This window comes from Onychomys torridus, chromosome 8, assembly GCF_903995425.1.
Source record: "Onychomys torridus chromosome 8, mOncTor1.1, whole genome shotgun sequence".
Taxonomy (NCBI): domain Eukaryota; kingdom Metazoa; phylum Chordata; class Mammalia; order Rodentia; family Cricetidae; genus Onychomys; species Onychomys torridus.
This window is the reverse complement of record NC_050450.1, coordinates 11,850,924-11,870,875: the sequence shown is the minus strand read 5'-3', so window position 1 is coordinate 11,870,875 and position 19,952 is coordinate 11,850,924. Positions and strand designations below refer to the sequence as shown.

General features: G+C 47.4%; 1 protein-coding gene across 1 annotated transcript in view; it reads left to right on the top strand.

The window, feature by feature from the left end:
* Abat (4-aminobutyrate aminotransferase) overlaps positions 1-19,952 on the top strand; it is a 104,267-nt gene that overhangs the window by 67,250 nt on the left and 17,065 nt on the right. The window contains exons 6-9 of the mRNA XM_036195629.1: positions 6,466-6,515; positions 15,741-15,821; positions 16,913-17,005; positions 17,885-17,947. Coding sequence (XP_036051522.1) covers positions 6,466-6,515; positions 15,741-15,821; positions 16,913-17,005; positions 17,885-17,947 — 287 coding nt within the window. The remainder of the gene's footprint in view (positions 1-6,465; positions 6,516-15,740; positions 15,822-16,912; positions 17,006-17,884; positions 17,948-19,952) is intronic.

Genomic DNA, 19,952 nt, shown 5'->3' with positions numbered 1-19,952 from the left:
GGGATGCCTCAGCCTCTGAAGGCACCAAGGATTTCAAGACTTACAAACCCTTCTCCCCTTGGTTTTCATCTGTTGTTATTTGGTTTTATATTTATTTATTTGTTGTGTGCACATGTGTGAGTGTGCATGTGCATGCCATGGTGCAAGTGTGGAGGTCAGAGGACAGCTGGCAGGAGTCAGTTCTCTCCTTCCACCCTGTAGGTTTGAGGGCTTGAACTCAGGTCATCAGCCGTGGCAGCAAGCACCTTTACCCACTCAGCCATCTCAATGCCCCCCAGGCTGGTTTTGAGCTCACCCCCAAGGGCTAGCTGGCATAGGCATGCACTACCAACCCGGCTTCCAGATAGTTTCTAAGCTAATACTCACTGAGAATTTACCAGAAACCTGGCATGTTGCCAAGCGCTTCACACATTAGTATATGGCCATGACTGCCCTATCACAGAGTCTTTTAATATTACCCTCCACTGACCTCACTTTAGATTCCCGGAGGTCACAGAACCTGCTTGGTGGTCCAGGGAGTCTGAGGTCCTTCCAGGACACAGACAGTGAGCCCACCTCAGCCCACCACAGAGCAGCCTTGTAGATACCTGCCCTGCTGTGGGGGTCCCACAACTCAAAGCCAGGTTGTTCTAATTGGAGCTCTGTTTTCATCTCTCTCCTTTGGGAGCCAGTGACTCGAGCTGCCTCTGAAATTTAATGAGGTTTCCCAGGACCAGGCTTATCTACTGAGGCAGAAAAGTCATAGACACCCAGGCGGCATGATAAGCCAGAACTCTGGCCAGAAAATGGTTGGAAAAACCCAGAGAGTGTTCTCTCCTTGAGTGATGAGCAGTGTCTAGTCCTGGGCCCTGCAAGCCTGCGTGGGCTAGGGAAGAGACCCAATTATGTTAACTCCCCCTCTGCACCCTTCCCCACCCCCATCTGTTCTCCACAGCCAGCACAGTGAAGCCAGAGTCTTGCCTGGTGGTGCTGTATGTTTAATACTTGTCTAAACAGCCTTTTAGTGAGGAGAATGGGCCCAGGTCCAGAGCCTCAGGCAGACCCACGAAGGTTGTTTTCACTTCATCCAGCCTCTAGTCTCAGTGACACAAAGCCTCCTTTATCAAAGTAGATGTATTCCAGTTAAAAAATAGACGTCTTCCTCCAGTGAGGACACTAAGACAAAACACTGGAGACTGAGTAGCTTATAGCTAACAATGCTCTCGCCCAGTTTTGAGAGCTGGGAGTCCAAGATTCAGGCATCACAGATTCAGGCATCCCTGTCTTTCTGGGACAAGGTGCTGACTTCCCACAGGGTCCTCACAAGATGGGAGGCAAAAAAAAAAAAAAAAAAACAAAAAACCCTTGATTTTTATAAAGGCACTAACTCCCTTCATGAGGGCTCCATCCACATGACCTAATCACCTTCCAAAGACCAGGAGTAGCTGCAAACAAGCTCTGAATACATCACCTCAGGGGCCAAGATCTCCACAGATGAGTGGAAGAAACATTGCAATTATGTGTGGTAAAAACCCACTTCCGCTCTAAGCTCCCCCTAGGGCTCTTTCCTCATATGCCTTATAAGTTTTTGAGTTCTTGCCCACATCACTGGTTTACTGTGCTATTAATTCATTCAACTAAAATGCATTGCGCTGAGTGAGTCCTCGGTGGGGATGGAGTGGGCAAAGGCGTCTCACGGTCCGTCTCCAGACATTAGTGCACACGTCTTCCTTTGGCCTTCCTGCCGAGATTATTGCCAGGTGTGTTCATTACTTTCCTGGTGCTCTCATAAAATACCCTGACCAAAGCAACTTAAGAGAGAAGGGTTTATTCTGGCTCAGTTTAAAGATACCGTCCATCAAGTCAGGGGAAACATGGTAGCAAGACAGAGAAATGGCTAGTCACACCATGCATAGTCGGGAAGCATAAGGTGACGGATGCTGGTACTCAGCTCAGTCTGTCTCTCTGTCTGTCTACCTACCTTCCTACCTATCATCTTATCTATCTACCTATCATCTATTTCTATATCCTATCTATCATCTATCCTTCATCATATCTATCATCTATCTATCTGTCATCTATTCACCTATCTATCTGTCTATCTGTCTAGGTATCTTTTATCTTAGAGATAGGTCTCATTGTATAGCCCTGGCTAGCATGGAACTCAATATGGTACCACCCATTTTCAGAGTGAGTGCCTTCCTACCTCAATTTACCTAATCAATTAAATTCTGCAAGGCACATCTAAAGGCTGGTTCCCAGATGATTCTAAGTACTGTCAAGTTGACAGTCAATAGAAACCTTGACCATAGAACTAGCAGTAATGAATAGAAAGTTCCCTGCACACTGTAGATACTCAATACATGTAAATCGCCATAAAAGAGAGGGTGATTCTAAGCAGAATTGTGGGGTCTGAGGCCTGCCTTGACATAGAGGACATGAGGATGTTCCCTAATTTCTTAGAGTCATACTATTTTCAAGGGGAGGGAGGAGAGTAGAGAGGATCTTATGTAGCCCCAGCTAGCCCCAAACTCACTGTGTAGGCCAAACTGGCCTTGAATTCCTGATTCTCCTGCCTACACCTCCCAAGAGCTGGGATTACATGCATACACCACCATACCCAGCTGCATCTGCTGTTTTTCATCTGCACCAACTGCCTGGCCATGCCTGACCCCATAGGGCTTCTGGCAGAATAAGGAAGGATTATCAGGGTCAAGCATTAGCTCAGAGCCAGGCATGTAGTTGATGCTCACGAAATGGGAATCAGAATGAATTTTATTCATTTTATTTTGTTTGTTACAGAGTCTTGCTATGTACCTCAAGTTGACCTAGAACTCACTATGTAGTCTAGGCTACCCTCAAAAATCACGGTTCTCCTGCCTCAACCTCTTCTATCACACCTGCTGGGCTTTTTAAAAATCATCACCATCATCATCAGGCCATCAGGCTTATGGCAAATACCTTTTCCTGCTGATCCATCTAGCTGGTGTGTGTGTGTGTGTGTGTGTGTGTGTGTGTGTGTGTGTGTGTGTGTGTGAGTGAGAGAGAGAGAGAGAGAGAGAGAGAGAGAGAGAGAGAGAGAGAGATGTATGTTTCAGAAATGTATAGGTAAAACCTGAAGTTTCTATGAAAGTTTTCTAAGATTACTGAGTCAGATCAAGCTATATTTACATGCTTTCTCTGGTTCAACAGCACAATGGGCATCTAGTTTTCAGGAGCTGCTTGTTGGGGAGGAAACATTAATAATGATGCCATTCAATATACTTTTCTTAGATTCAATTTGGGGGCCATTCATTATAAGTGGATAAAAATACAATTTGATCTTTGTTGTTTTATTTTGTTTTTGTTTTTCGAAACAGGGGTTCTCTGTGTAGCCCTGGCTGTCCTGGAACTCTCTGTTCCAACCTCACAGAGCCTGCCTCTGCCTCCTGAGTGCTGGGATTAAGAATGTGCACCACCACTGTCTGACTGTATTTCCTTTTCTTGTCTGGTCACACTGACTAGAATCTAGTGCTGCAGTAGTGACAGTGGATGTCTTTGTCTTGCTCTTGAGTTTGCAGAGAAATATAGGGTCTTTTCACTGTTGATGAGGACATTAGCGATGAGGTTTTCATCTCCCCCCCTCATTCTCCCTCCCTCCCCCCATTCCCTCCCTCTCTTCCATTCTTCCTCTCTCCCTCTCCTTTCTGTTCTGAAACAGGGTCTAGACTGAAACTCACTATGTAGTCGAAGATGACCTTGAACTTCTAACCCTTCTACCTCTACTCTGGATTGCTGGGATTGCAGTTGTGCGCCAGCAAGCCTAGTTTACATGGTTCTGGGGGTAGAACCCGGGACCTGCTAGGCAAGCACTCTGCCAACTTCAACTACATCCCTAGCCCAAGGAGGTTTTGCACAAACATCCTTTATCAAACTGAGGTGCCTTTTAATTCTTAGCATTTTGGTTACTTACCAAAAGCTACAGAAAGAAAGAAAGAAAGAAAGAAAGAAAGAAAGAAAGAAAGAAAGAAAGAAAGAAAGAAAGTAAGTTTGCTGGGCGGTGGTGGCGCACGCCTTTAATCCCAGCACTGGGAGGCAGAGCCAGGCAGATCTCTGTGAGTTCAAGGCCAGCCTGGGCTACCAAGTAAGTTCCAGAAAAGGCACAAAGCTACACAGAGAAACCCTGTCTTGAAAAAACAAAAACAAAAACAAAAACAAACAACAAAAGCTATGGGGTCCAGCCCCTCGATAGCCTTCACTCGGGGTTCCACAAGAGATGCCACTGGCAGCAGATTAATCTGAGGGGTTTCGCTAACAAGTCTGTGCACACGAAACTCTTTAGTCCACACACTTCATTCTCTGAGTCAGTTCTCTCTCCACAGCTTCTTTTCTGCTCTCACACTTAGCTCCTTTCTTGTCTGATTCTCTCCACATCTTTCTGCTCTCCCCTCTAAGTTCTGTCTTGATTCCTTCATCTTAGTTCTGCCCCATCTTGGTCTTTCCTATCTTGTTCTTACCCACCTAGTTCTTCCCCGCCAGGCTCTTCCTCATCCCCATCTCGTCCATCCAGTTCTCCAATCAAGTCCCCCAGTCTCTGAGGTTTATAGTTATACACCCCAGTAATAGCAGAGCTCTGGCTAAGGCAAGGTCACCAGGTTTGAATACTTACAGGGTCATAAAGGCAGACAAGAGTTTTCCTCAGGCAGTGACCATCAGGCTTTTTTTTCTAACCCAAAAGGGGAGTGGTAAAGGGAGAAGATCAACTAAGAGCAAAAATCGGTTAACATATCAGAAAAAGGGAATTTATGTATCAAACTACATTCCTTAGAGGTGGTTAGGTAAATGTTAGGAGTCTATAATGTTAATATAAACACCACTAAGGCTGTATAAGAAAGGAGGGTCTGAGCTTAATTTTGCACAAGAAACAAAGCTATGTACCCAAGGTCCGACTGAATCTAGGCAGTGTCTCTTTATGGAATTTACCTTAACTCAGGAGACTTGCAGGTGGTGGTATGGAATGTTATTTCTGTTTGCCTAGAGAAAGGAAGCCTTTCCTGAGGCTGTTCTTCAAATACCTTAAATGTATATGTCCAAAGAGTAATCAATCCACACTGTTTAGTAGTTTTTAGGATAAAGAATCAACTGGGAAAAACTATGAAAGTGCATATGAAATTCAAAGAAGAAGATAGCTAATATATTAAAAGCCAAATATCACCAAATACTCCTTGAGATTTGGCTTTTTCCTCTGGAAGAATTCCTTGATTTTTCCAGGTATAGCTTTAGCATATACAGCCGAATTCCTACTACATTCCTGAGGCTTGCAGCAGTTACTTTTGTTTTGGGGTTTTGCTTTGGGGATACTTTTGTTTGTTTTCTATTATTATTATTGTGTGTATGTGCACGCATACAGATGTATACCATAGTATTTGTGCGGAAGTCACAAGACAACTCTGAAGTCAATTCCTGCTGTCACATTTCTGTAGATTCTAGGGATTTAACTCTTGTTGTTGGCTTTAGGGGGCATGCACTTTACCTGCCATCTCACCGGCCCTTCTTATTTATTGTTTGTTCATTTGTTTGAAGACAGATTTCATATATCCCAGGTTCACCTCAAATTTACTATGTAGCCAAGGATGACCTTGAACTACTAGATTATAGGCATGGGCCCCCACCTCCAACCTCAGTTCCTTGCTTGTTGAGTGTTTTTATCACGAAGCAACACTGCATTTTGCCAATTTTTTTTTTTTTGCGTCTACTGAGATAATCCTTAAAAAGCCATTATTATTGGTTTCTTCTAATAAGCTATTCAGTGCATACATGTGCACACTTTTCTTTTTTTATTTATTTATTATTCTTTTATATACATTAGTGTTTTACCTGCATGTATGTCTGTGTGAGGACGTCAGATCTTGGAGTTACAGATAGTTGTTAGCTGCCATGTGGGTGCTGGGAATTGAACTCAGGACCTCTGGAAGAGCAGCCAGTGCTCTTCACAGCTGAGCCATCTCTCCAGCCCCACACCTACTTTCTATCTGCCCCCTTTTCACTTAGTAGCAGATCACACCACTGATTCCAGAAGCACAAATGGACTCATCCTTTTCTCCGGCTACATGGTGGCACAGCAAGGAGTTTATTGTGTGTTAAATCACAGTTTATTTACCTGATGGCTGTAAGATGCTTTTCAGATTGTGTAACATCAGCCCCTCTGGAAAGTAAAAGCAGTGGGACCCTAGGAACATGCATGTGTATATGAAGGCACTATGTACCATGTGACATGGTGGTCACATTGCAGGTGGTGTCTCAAACCTGAACAAACATCCCCATGTCCTCAGGGAACTTGGGGCTCTCCGGGCTGCATTCACAGAGATTTCAAGTCAGGGGTCAGAGCCTTTGACACATGCAGAGTATTTTGGAGATGAAAACGTGGGGAGGGAAGAACTGGGGTTGGGGAGGGGGGTCTCAGCTGCGGTGGCATTCCCTAACCTTACTGCACCCTCCTCTCCCCAGGTTACAACCATCCGGCTCTGGCGAAACTCATCCAGCAGCCTCAGAATGTGGTATGTCTCCCTGGTGTGCAGACTAAGGACAGACGAGACGGCTCACGACCAGACTCACTAGACGTCCTTAGACTCAGATGCTTGCTCAGTTCCTTTGCAGCATCCAAGATGCTTGCTGAGCGTGTGCCCTGTGCCAGGCACTCAGATGCCTTAGTGAGGTGCTGCCTAGGTCTTTTCAGCTTGACAAACTAGAGTCACCTGGGAAGAGGGGACACTCGGTAGAGGAAATGCCTCCGTCCCATTGTTCTGTAGGCGTATCTGTGGGGCATTTCCTTGACTAGTGATAGATGTGGGAGTGTCCAGCTCACTGTGGGCAGTGCCACCCTGGGCAGTGTTCCTGGGTTGTATAAGGGAGCAAGCTAAGGGGCTAGAGAGGTGGCTTAATAGGTAAGAGCACTTGGTGCTCTTGCAGAGGATGTGTGTTGGGTTCCTAGATCCCTCATGGCAGTTTACAACCATCTGTAACTCCAGTTCCAGGGGATACAACACCTCTTCTGACCTCCAGGTTCCTGTATGCATGTGGTGCACATACATACACTCAGGCATGCACATAAAATAAAATAAATTTTATTTTTAAGAAAAGTTGAGCAAGCTGTGGGCAACACGCTGGTGAGCAGCAGTTCCTTCATGGATTCTGCTTCAGTTCCTGCCTGGAGCTCCTGCCCTGGCTTCCCTCAGTGATGGATTGTGACCTGTAAGACAAATAAACCTTTTCCTCCCAGAGCTGTTTTAATTATGGTCCTTATCACAGTGACAAAATGTAACTAGGACAGCCTGAAAAGCCCAGCATCCCCACTGCCATGGAGACAGTCTCTTAACCCCATAGAGCAGTTGAGAATTGTAACCACAATTAGGCTACAAAGTAAAGGACACAGTGCTGTACAAGCATTAGACAATGATAATGCTTAACATATATGAACATGTAGCATGTGCCAAGTATTGTGTTCTTTTTTTTTTCTTTATTATTATGTGTTTTAAATTTTATACATCAGCCATGGGTTCCCCTGTCCTCCCCCCTCCCGCCCTCACCCCCACCTTCTCCCCAGCCCCTTCCCTCCATTCCCATGTCCTCCAGGATCAAGGCACCCCTGGGGATTCATTTAAACCTGGTGGATTCAGTACAGGCAAGTCCTGTCACCTCCTTCCAGACTGAGCAAAGTGCCCCTGTATAAGCCCAAGGTTCCAAACAGCCAGCTCATGCACTAAGGACAGATCCTGGTCCCACAGACTGGGTGCCTCCCAAACAGGTCAAGCTATTCAATTGTCTCACTTATCCAGAGGGCCTGATCCAGCTGGGGGCTCCACAGCCTTTGGTTCATAATTCATGTGCTTCCATTCGTTTGGCTATTTGTCCCTGTGCTTTTTGCAATCTTGGATTCAACAATTCACGCTCTTGCAGACCCTCCTCTTTCTCGACAGTTGGACACCTGGAGCTCCACCTGGGGCCTGGCTGAGGATCTCTGCATCCACTTCCATCAGTTATTGGATGAGAGTTCCAAGATGATTGTTAGGGTGTTTAGTCATCTTTTTTAAAGATTTTTTTATTTTCATTTTTATTTTATTTTATTGGTTTTTCGAGACAGGGTTTCTCTGTGTAGCTTTGCGCCTTTCCTGGAACTCACTTGGTAGCCCAGGATGGCCTCGAACTCACAGAGATCCACCTGCTTCTGCCTCCCGAGTGCTAGGATTAAAGACGTGCACCATGGCCCAGTGGTTTTAATTTTTATTTGATTTTATATGTGTGTGTGTGTGTGTGTGTGTGTGTGTGTGTGTGTATTTATGTATATGTATATATGAATGGGCATTTTGTGTATACAGTACTCTCAGAAGCCAAAAAAGGGCATCAGATCCCTGAGAATAGGAATTTTAGGATGCTGGTTACAGTTTGATGTGGATACCAGGAAGGAAACCCAGGTCTTCTGCCAAGGAGCATCAAGTAATCTTAACTGAGCCATCTCTCCAGCTCCTTTTTTTTTTTAAATTTATTATGTATACAGCATGTATGACTGCAGGCCAGAAGAGGGCGCCAGATCTCATTACAGATGGCTGTGAGCCACCATGTGGTTGCTGGAAATTGAACTCAGGACCTCTGAAAGAACAATCAGTGCTCTTAACCTCTGAGCCATCTCTCCAGCCCCCAGCTCCTCTTTATAAATGTACTTCTTCTGGTTTGGTTTGGTTTGGTTGATTTTGGATTTAGGTTTTTCAAAACAGGGATTCTCTGTGTAACAGCCCTGGCTGTCCTGGAACTCACTTTGTAGACCAGACTGGCTTCGAACTCTCAGATCTGCCTGCCTTTGCCAGTAGAGTGTGGTCTATGCTTTATGACAGCAACATTCTGTGTTTCGGTAATGTTTAATAGATGAAGAAACTGAAGAGCAAAAGGATTATATATCTGCCTGTCCTAGTGTTCTCATTTGCTACGACATAAGCTACTTAAGGGGAAAATGCTTATTTGGGCTCGTAATTTGGGGGCACACTATGGTGTGAGGAGGGCATGGTGGCAGGGATAAGGCAGCTGGTCACAGTGCACTGGAAGTCAGGAGGCCTGGAGAGGTGAAAGCTGGTGCTCAGCTCACTTGATTTAGTCCAGCACTCCAGCCCTGTGATGGCACCACAAAAACTTAGGGCAGGTTCTCCCACTGCAATGCAATCTAGAAAGTCACTCGCAGACATTCTCAGAGGTGCTTCTAGATCCTGTCAAGTTGACAGTCAGTATTAATCATGCTGCCCAAGGTCACATGGGCCGGTGGAGGTGCTGGAAGTAAATCCAGGAACTGAGTTCATCTGTGATGGAGCACTCAGAGGTCAGGAAGAACTTCCCAGGGATCTGCGGGAGGAGAGGCTGTGAGGTGGCAAGCCAGTGAAGAAGAGGCATGCTTGGGGAATAAAAGACAGAATGGCCTGAGCAGAGACATCAGTGGGCAGGGTTCAGGTAGGACCAGAGCAGCGAGAGTTCACACCACCTTTGTCCTGGTTCGATTTCTGTTGCTGTGAGAAAACACCAACCAAAACAACTTGGGAGGAAAGGGCTCATTTGGCTTAATGTCAGACTTCATACCTGACAGAAGTCAGGGTGGGAACACGGAGGCCGTGAAGGCTGCTGCTGACCAGCCTGCTCCTCGGGGCTTGCTCAACCTGTTCTCTTTTATAACCCAGGACCACCAGCCTAGGGAAGGCACCACCCCCTCTCACACCAATCATTAATCAAGACAATGTACTATGGACTTATTCACAAGCCAATCTGTCAGAGGGAAGGCCTCAACTGAGATTCCCTCTTCCCAGATAAGTATAGCTAACAATAATGAAAAAAAATAGTTTAGCCTTCAGTAGGTTTTCTCAGCTTGGCACTGATGGTGTTTAGAGCCAGGCCACTCCATGTTGTGGGGGCCTCTTGTCATGGACACACACACACACAGTCTTAGAAATGGCCATTTCCCCTGTCTTCTGCTGGGTACGGTAACCTTGGCTGAGAAGCTCCAGCATAGAAGAGCTGTCCTGAGTATGAGCCATGACTCTAACATTTAACACATGAGAAGACCGGGTCCCTCCTCGGTGTACTCAGTGAATCTGTCCAAGAAGCCTACTGCTTCCCACGCTCCCGTGAGGACCTTCTTTAGATGTCACTTTCTGGGGTGCATCAGTTGTCAGAGTGGCCAGCAGGAGGGAAGGCCTGAGTTCTAGCCACACCACTTACTGAACCAGGCATGGTGGTGAGCATCAATGATTTCCTCACTGGAGAGATGCAGGCAGGGCCAGAAGTTCAAGGGCACCCTCAGCTGCAGGAATTAGAGACCAGAATGGGTTATGTGAGAGCCTGTCTAAAATAGTAAGTAGTAACAAGAGAAATTTTACTTTCCTCTTTGTTCCACCATGCAATTTTGATAGTTATATATATTCATTTTCAATTATTATATGAACAGTCAGCCACAATTTTTTGATTTAAAACAATACCTGAAAGCTACTCATAGTGGCACATGCCTATAATTCAAGCACTCTGGAAGCTGAGGCAGGAGAAGATCAGAGTTCAAGTTCATCCTCAGCTACATAGCAAGTTTGAAGCCAGCCTGGGCTACATGAGACCCTGTCTCAAAATGACAAACTCAGAGCAATACCTGTGTATGGCCTCTGCTTCGGGCCGGGGTCTGTTGAGCTTAGCTGTGGACTCTGCTCCTAGGGGCAGGCCCCCCAGGCTCCCAGCTGGAGGCTCATTCAGCCTATTGGCAGATTCCCTGGTCTCCTTGAAACCTCCCATCACCACCTGCAATAGAGCCATGCCGTTTTCTGCTTCTGCACATGTGATCACACTGGCCCAAGGGAGACAGAACTATCTCCCTAGCTGTGCCTCTTAGGAGCCTTCACGACAACTTCTGGTGACACAGGCATGGTCCTGGGGGAGGCAGGAGGAGCGGGGTATCTAGCATCCTGTGGCTGCCCTTTCAATGCCAATGTGCTGAACTTGTGCCACCATGAGCCTGCACTATATAACAGGATATGATAGGCTTCACCTCTCACTGAGAATGGATGAATAGTAACAGGGATCAAGACAGGTCACTTAGCTATGATTTCCACCATCCGCACTAGATAGACCCTGCCCCTCTCTCCTAAAAGACACCCGTGTCTCTCCTCTTCACTGCCCCACAAACAGAATCATTCCTCATATACTCTTTATCATGTTTGATTATTTTTTTCAAAAAATCATGTGGACATTCATCCTCACCCTCTTGTGGGCAGGTGACTGTCCATTCAGTAATTCATGGCATTTCCATTGCCCTGTGTGAATATACTGCATCAGCTTATCTACCCTCCTGAAGAAAGTTCCAGCGGGCACTCTCAGGAGGGTGACTGCTGCAGATAATGGTGCCCGTGTCATTGTGGAGTTCACTTATGTGTCTCTAATGGATACAGAGTTAGCAGCAGAGCTGTGGCCGTCGTGAGTGCTCGTGTTCTGTTTCTGCAGATCCTGCCAGTTTGCACACTTACTGACCTGACTTCCCTTCCTGCCAGCATTGGGGTGGGGGTGGGGTCCCATCACTTCATATCCTGTCCAACACTTAGTGTATGTGAGTTTCTGTGTGACTTGGGAGGACATCCTTGTCCACTCATGCCAAGAAACTTGATCCCTAAAGGAAAGCAGGGGACAAAAAAAAAGCCCAGTCCTAGTCAAGAACGGAACCCCACTCTTTACTGTGCTGGGGGTGTAACTCTTGGTACAGTGCTCGCCTAGCCTGCACAAAGCCCTAGGTTTGATCCCAGGCACTGCACAAACTGGGTGTGATTATGCGTGACTCTAATTCCAGCCCTCAGGAGGTAGATGCAAATGATATCAGAAGTTCCAGGCCATCCTTAACTATGTAACAAATTCAAGGCTAGCCTGGGGGTCAGAAGACCCTGTTCCAAAAAGTCCTTTTTAACCTCAGAATTGGAGGTCTCCTGAAAGATCCGTGATCAGTTGCAATGCCCTGCCTTGGAGGTCCTAGAGGACAGTCTAGCCTCCAGTTAATGGAGCGGGTGCACGGGGACTCCTGAGAAGGTGGCCAATGGAGCGAGAGGCTCAGAGGATGTGTTTACAATAAAAGCTGCTTTGTTTCAAAACTTGTGCAGATCCCAGATGCCTTGGCAGCTGGTGCTGAAAGAATGTGTCAACAAACATGTCACACATCTTTGCCGTGTCAGCTGCCTGTGGAGGCAGCCTTCCCAACAACATGTGACGTCAAGACCCAATGATTCTGATTTTTGCAATGATGTCTCCCTGTTCTTACAGGAAGCTTCTCTGCCTGCCCCACATACCTGTCACATCTTACCCAGGCAAGCACTGGTCCTCACCCTCACCTCCCCAGCTTGCTATGGGACCCCTGTCTTCCATCTAAGCCGTTCAAGGCTGGAATTACAGGGGTACCACCAATCCCATCAAGCATGTGCTCAGGTTCTGGTCCTCATGCTTACCCAACAAAACTTCCTACTTTCTCATCACCCCTACCCACATCTGGCTTCCTATCAACCCTCTCAGGCCACAATGGCACCACTATGAAACTGATGATTTCATGTCACTTCAGAATGGATACCGTCCCTTGATTCCATCTGAGTTCCAGTTTTAATGTCTCTAGGACCATCTCAATACATTTCCCCCACACTGTGCACTGTGTATTGGACCAGCCCATGCATGGTCACACTGCTGTGAATAATAGCTGCAGTCTGGCTTCTGTGCACTTGGGATGGATGCAGAGATGACCAAGGAAGACACTCACCAGGCTGTGACTCCTAGGCTGTTCTACCGTTCTTCTGTACTCTCTCTATGCCTTCTCTCCTCAAGACTCTCTATCAATACCTGACAAGAGGTGCACACATTGCAGACAAAGCCCTGAAATTCAGAGAGGTTAGGTGACTTGCCCAAGGCTTCACAGCCCTAGCCAGTTCTCTATTGCTGTGCTTTAAGACGGCCAAGCTGGTGGCAAGCCTTCTGGAAACCTGTCCTCATTTGATTCTGCAGTCACATGTCCCAGATATCTTCTTTCTTAACGTCACGCTTTGTCGAGCAAGCACACCACCCCCACATCTTTCCTGGGCCCAGATAGGCAATCAAGCTGCCAGCCTGCCTGTCTCTCTCCAGGGGCCTTTTCCCTGCAGCCCATGGCAGCACTTTGCTCCCACCCTGATCTCATCGTGTTCCTGATTTCTCCCAGGCCCCATGAGCAGACCAGAGCCAGAAGGAAATGCAATGTAAGGCCCCTGCCAACAGACCAAGGTCTCCAGTTGTGCCAAGCAAATGTGTGCCCAGCATTAGCATTTCTGGAGTACCTGGCCCTGAATGCCATTAGAAGCCAGCAAGCCCTCTCTGGAGTCCTGTCTGTGTGTCTTGGGCAAATTGCCTGACCTCTGTGGTCCTCAGCAGTGAGGAGAATTCATGATTCATACTTCTCATCCTTCCTGCCCCCTCTGCATCTCCTAGTCCCACCAAGGAGGGCTCACAAAGCAGGAAAAGCAACAAATGGATCTGCCCCACTTTCTACTGGCCTAGCCACACCCCAAAGCCCCCAGGAGCCTCCCCCAGTGCAGCAAGGGCACCATTCCAGTTTGCAATGAGCTCATTATCTGATCCTGTCCAAGAGAAGGAAGTGTCTGAGAAGTCCTACATCCCACTGCAACCTCCATCTGTCTGTTCTGGTTTGTTTGTGTTTCTGACAGAATCTCCCGGAATCTAGACTGGCCACAACCTCCCTATGTAGCAGAGGACAGCCTTGGATTTCTGAGCTTCCTGCCTCCACTTCCCAAGTGCTTACAATTGCTGGCGAGAGCCACAATACTAGATTTCTGCAGTGGTGGGCATGAACCCAGGGCTTTGTGTGTGGTAGGCGAGCACTCTACCAAAGGAGCAAAGTCCTCAGCCTAGATCTCTCTGTGTATACCAGGTGGGCCTTGAACTTGACAGGAATCTACACCACACCCTGCCCAATCCCTACTTTTTACCTATTTTTTATAATAAATATTCTTTTTTTTTTTTTTTGGATTTTGTTTTTTCGAGACATAGTTTCTCTGTGTAGCCTTGGCTCTCCTAGGACTCACTCTGTAGACCAGGCTGGCCTCAAACTCAGAGATCTGCTGCCTCTGCCTCCCAAGTGCTGGGATTAAAGGCATGTGCCACCACCACACAGCTTATAAAAAATATTCTTATTCATAGCAAGAGAATACTTTTTGATGTATAGACAAACTGCAAAGATAGTTCATGCCCCCTTCCTCCAGCTGGCCCTGTAGTTAAGGTCATTTACCAAATGATGCACACAAGTTAATGCTGCTCAGGGCCAAGCCACAGATTTCACCTGGGACTCACCAGTCTACACAGTACTTTCGTGATGTGCCCTAGAATCCAAGCCAAGGTGCCAAGTTGCATTGAATGTGATCCCTTTTACAATGCAGGCCCACTTCCTTGTGACCTCACTCCTTATCCCTTGAGCAGCCTCTCTCTGTTACCAGCTCCTGCTGGTTTGTGGTGGGGGCGAATCCCCAGGACTGCTCTGTTCTTAGTCCACTGCAGATGTGTTTGGTCCTTAGCATGAGGGCCAGCTCCAGCTCCCAGACAAGGAAGGGACTTGGGCTCCAGTCAGCCTCCGACTGTGTCCTGGGCTTTCCTGTCCTGGAGCCCAGACGCTCCCTTCACCACTGTCTTGAAACCCTGAACTATTCTGAACTCATTGAAGTTGTAAAGTATGCCACCCCTGTCCCAATGCTCAGGCTGCTCATCAGACCAGTTACAAGTTATCTAAAGGACACAGGAAGGCCCTGTTCAGTGACGACCAGGGAGTAGGTGACCAGATGCATCGTGCTTCCTCCCTGGCCTCACTGTTGTTTGCTGGCTGGGACCATTCCCTTCTGGTGGAGTCGGGCAAGGAGGAAGGCTACAGGAAGGAAGCCATGACCTCCTAGAGTGTTCCTAGAACCCCTGTAAGCAAAGATGGGTACAACGTGCTCTCCCCGTGTTAAAGTCCTTGAAGCTTTGTTTTAAGTGACTTACCATTGATAACTGACTTTGTTTTGTTTAGGGACTTTTGAGACAGGGTCTTGTGTAGCCAGGCTTCAAACTCACTTTGTAGGTGAGGATGACCTTGAACTTCTGATCCTCCTGCCTCCACCTCCCCAGTTCTGGGTTACAGAGGTGTGCCAGCACACCTGATCTATGGGGTGTTGAGGATGGAACCCAGAGCCTCCTACCTCCTAGGCAAGCTCTCTGCCACCTGAGCTTTGGCTCCAGCCCCTGAAGGTGTGTTAATACGGGATTTTACTCCTAAAGGCACCTGCCTCACTCAGGCCCTTGCAAAACTATCCGTCAGCCAGAGGCCATTTGAAGACACATTTGTGTGTGTGTGTGTGTGTGTGTGTGTGTGTGTGTGTGTGTGTGTACTCACAGTGCATGCACTTGCATGTGTGTGAGTGTACAGGCGTGCGTCCACCACAGCACATGTGTGGAGGTCACAGGGCTTTAGAGTGCCCCTCTCCACCTTTTAAAATTAAGGTATAATATTGAATTCCAGGCTAGCCTATGATACGTGAGATTTTGTCTCCCCCCACCAAAAAAAAAAAAAAAACCCGAACACTGAAATAGCACCCATGAGCCAGCCGACAGTGCTACTCAGAGCCTGTTTGACCCCTCGACTACACAAAGGCCCCAGGTGGAAGAGGACCTGGGTCAGAGGCCAAGGACTAACGTATTTTCCCCCTGTTCTTTTACAGAGCACTTTCATCAACAGACCTGCCTTGGGCATCCTGCCTCCAGAGAACTTTGTAGACAAGCTCCGGGAGTCCTTGATGTCGGTGAGTTTGGGGATAACCTCCCCTTGCCTGTTGTCTGGCTTCCAGCCCGTCCATCCTCAGGTGGTCGGGGCAGGGGCAGGGAAGGAAGAGATCCAAAGCAAGGGAGGAAGGGTGTGTGGAAGGGCAGCTGCTGCAGTAACTGTCTGGCTACATGAGACCCTGTCTCAAAAGGAAGAAGAAAAGGAAGGAAAAACGGAAGGGAGGAAGGAAGGAAATGCAATAAAGGAGGAGACAACAGATAGCTTTGCTGAAATGACCAACTTTTTACCTGATTCTCTCATAAACAGTTGTGTGTGTGTGTGTGTGTGTGTGTGTGTGTGTGTGTGTGTGTAAACAGGTCTCATACAGCCCAGAATGGCCTCAAATGCATGATCTATGTAGCCCAGGCTAGCCTCAAACTCACTATAGGGGTAGCCTTGAACATTTGGTCCTCCCGGATCTACTTAGTACAGGAGTGTGCCAGCACACCCATTTTATGCAGGGCCTGGAATCTGAACCCAGGGCTTTGTGCATGCTAGGCAAGTGCTCTACCAACTGAGCCACATCTCCAGCCCTCAAGAAGAATGTTTTTAATTTTTATCTTGAAGAAAAGAAAGGGTTTTGTGTGGGGGACAAAGGGCATCATGGGGAAATGTGCTCATGTCCTGTGATGAGAACTTGGTCACCTCTTCACTAGTTCTACTTGCCAAGGGATTAAAGTCACTGAGAACCTCAGTTTAACATCTCCAAAGTGCGGGTGCCTCAGAGACACAGACGGAACTGATATTTTCACACACACCGCTTATTTTTAAACTTGAGACAGAGTGTCGACGTGTAGTTCCATCCGGTGCCAAGATGGACAGGTGAACACAACCACACTGGGCTGGGTTTCACCGGAGTTTCTCTGGCTTTCTTTCCTCTCTGATGACCTCAGAGATCTCTCTGGACTTTTTCTCCACCCTGGGAAAGACTGAGTCCACCCTTCCAACCTGTTGTTTCTGGTGCATCCCTAGTTCCCTCTCTGCCTCCCCTAACCTCCCACCAATGCTGGAGGATTCAGCTCTAGGAATAGAAATGGGGTCCAAATGATTCATGGTGGGCTCACTCTGCAGGTGGCACCCAAAGGCATGTCCCAGCTCATCACCATGGCCTGTGGCTCCTGCTCCAATGAGAACGCATTCAAGACCATCTTCATGTGGTACCGGGTAAGCTTTGGGGCAGGAGCACCCATGCCGACTCAGCCACACTCTCACCCTCCCTCCCCAGTGTGGCGTGGCACAAAAGGTTTAGCTTCTGCTGTGTAGTTATGTTACTCACAAGGCAGGTTTAGCTACCTATTCTCAAGAAGCCAATTAAAAAGACAAATTAGGGTTGGGGATTTAGCTCAGTAGTAGAGCGCTTGCCTGGCAAGCACAAGGCCCTGGGTTCGATCCTCAACTCCAAAAAAAAAAAGAAAAATTAAATACAAAAATTGGGGATTTATTCAATGTAGCCACATCGGGAAGAGGGATAAATAAAAGAGGTCTGGTCACACCCCAAGTCTGTCTTCCAGGTCGGGATATGAGACTTAGGTTTAAGTAGACAAGATCTATATAACTAACCAGTTCTGGTCAGGGTGTGGTCCCGCACGCCATTGTCTCAACTGCAATCTCTCCTGTAAGGTTCTGACAATTTGTAAATCTTCCTCAAGGAGAGGGGTTCCCCTCTTAGTGTTCCTTGGTCTTTAGCCCTTTTTTCTCACAACATGAGACCCCAGGGGAATTTCAGTTTCTTGGGAGTTCATTGTTTCAATAGCCTGACAGACAAACGCCTTCACTCCTGCCCGGAGGGTTACAGTCACGATTTTCCCTGCCTTAAATTGTCCCATTTCAACAACCCCTGGTTGCTGCTGATAAAATTTCATTGCTTATTTCATTGCAAGCTCAACTAGTGTCATGTGTCTGTCTCAATATGTCATGATAGACCATCAAGTAAACTCCTAAGAACATAGTCTAGTGTCTGGGTTAAGCGTCACCCTGGTGTGGGGGGGGGACACCCCTGTTTCTCCAGCATGTCTCTGATTATGTTCTGTTCCGTTTTGCAAGAGTAAGGAACGAGGGCCAAGAGGTTTCTCGAAAGAGGAGCTGGAGACCTGCATGGTTAACCAGGTAGGTGCAGACCTGAAGAGGTGGCACAGTAAAGGTGTTTCATTCCAAGCCAGACAGCCTGAGTTCAATCCTGTAACTCCACCACACTCACCCACACCCCGCCCTCACACCCACCCCACACTCATCCTTCACCCCACAGCCTACACCCACCCCGCCCCCACCCCCACACGATGTAATTAGCTCATAGGTGTTTCTGGGCCTATTTCTTCACCCCTCTGAGGACTTGCCCTGGTCACTAGTTGAATGACCCCCTCCTTCTGAATGAGGAGTCCCCGTGCTTTGCACCTAGAGTTCATTTCCTAGTACGAGGCTGAGTAGCACTCTTCCTAATTGGTCATTAATTATCCAGAACAACTTCCTGAATTTGACAGTCTACAGAAACCATGAATGTCCGCTCAAGTACACCAATTTCTTTTACCATTTATTATAAAATAAAACTCAGGGATAAATATTAAGAATAAAAACCCGAGATAACCAAAAGTGACCACGCATCACACACCACTAAGTGCCTCACAACCCCTTGGCCCTGCCTCTTCTTCCAAAGGCCTTTCTTTCCCTTTTCCCGGGGGCCGCCAAGCAACTCTATGATCCATTCCAACCAGCTGAGTGTGAACCCCACCTCTTGACCCAATGCTCTACTCCTTTGGACATCAGACCACAACACAGACAAAATTCCCATGACACTCAAATCTAGTACAACCCAAACCATCAGCACAAATGTCTACACTAGAGTGTTCACTCCACTGATGTTTATAGTAATTTCAACCATAAAAGGATGCACATCACCTATTCTGTACAAGCATGCAGAAAAATCAGTTAAATGTCCGGCTTCCAAATTCAGACAGCATGCTACAGATGGGGCTCATCCTCACTTGATGTCTGAGGACAGCCTGGTCTCCTAACGGTTTCAGACCTCATTCCTCACTTTTAGTAGCTACATCAAAGTATACCTAATGATGTGTCTGTTGCCGTGTTGTTGTGTTGTTTTATAGCAGTTTCCATGATGCAGGTTGACCTGAAGCCTGTAGGCTCAAACATGCAGAGATCCCGATGCATCTGCCTTTTTAGTACTGTGGGGTTACAACCCTGTGCCACCAACCTCGCTTGGTCATCTGTTACCTTTACAATCAGGAGACGTACAGGAAATAGTGATGAGAGTATTCTGGGATGTGTGGAAGGAGATCACAGAGTTTGTCTCAGGAAGGATGCCACAGGGAGCGCCAGCCTCCCAGAGCTCAGCGCTAGGGCATCTAAAGAGGTGGTAGCAATTCTTCACAAGGGAGCCAGAAGCCTGTTAGGAGTCCCTTGCTGGTAGAGGGTAAAGAACACAAACTCTGGGGTGGGAGCGATGGCTCGGAGATTAAGGGCACTCACATGGAACCCAGGTTCAATTCCCAGCACCTACATGGCAGCTCACAACCATCTGTGACCACAGCCCCAGGAGACTCAATGCCCTCTTCTGACCTCTTTGACACCAAGCATCCATGTGGTGCACAGACACACAAACAAAATACCCATACACATTAAATAAATAAATATTTTTTAAAGGAAAGTGAATAGGGACCACCTCCTCGTCTGATTAAAGCTGGGAAGGGCCTAAAACTTGCACACCAGACTCTTGAGCCCCTGGAACCCAAGGGGGCAACTGCCTGCCATGAGGAGAGAGGATGGGGGTCCTCCTCTCACGGTTTGCCCTGGCCAACCTCTTTAGATGCCTTGGCCATTTCTGATGACCATGCATTTCCAGGGAGAGCCATAGCTCAGTTCCTGCCTCAGGTCAGCCTCACAGGACAAGCTGTGGAAGTCAGGGCAGCCTGGAGCATGCGCAGGCTGGAGGAGCAGAGAAACTGTAGAATCAGGCCCTCTGCTGGCAGCTCTCAGCCACCGGCTACCACCAATTAGAAAAACGTCACCTGGGGCAGACTTTGTGGAAATCGAGAAACCCAGACAGTGATGTGAAATGTCTTGGTTTTAAAATTATAACTTTTAAGTCTGCTAAAGGAGA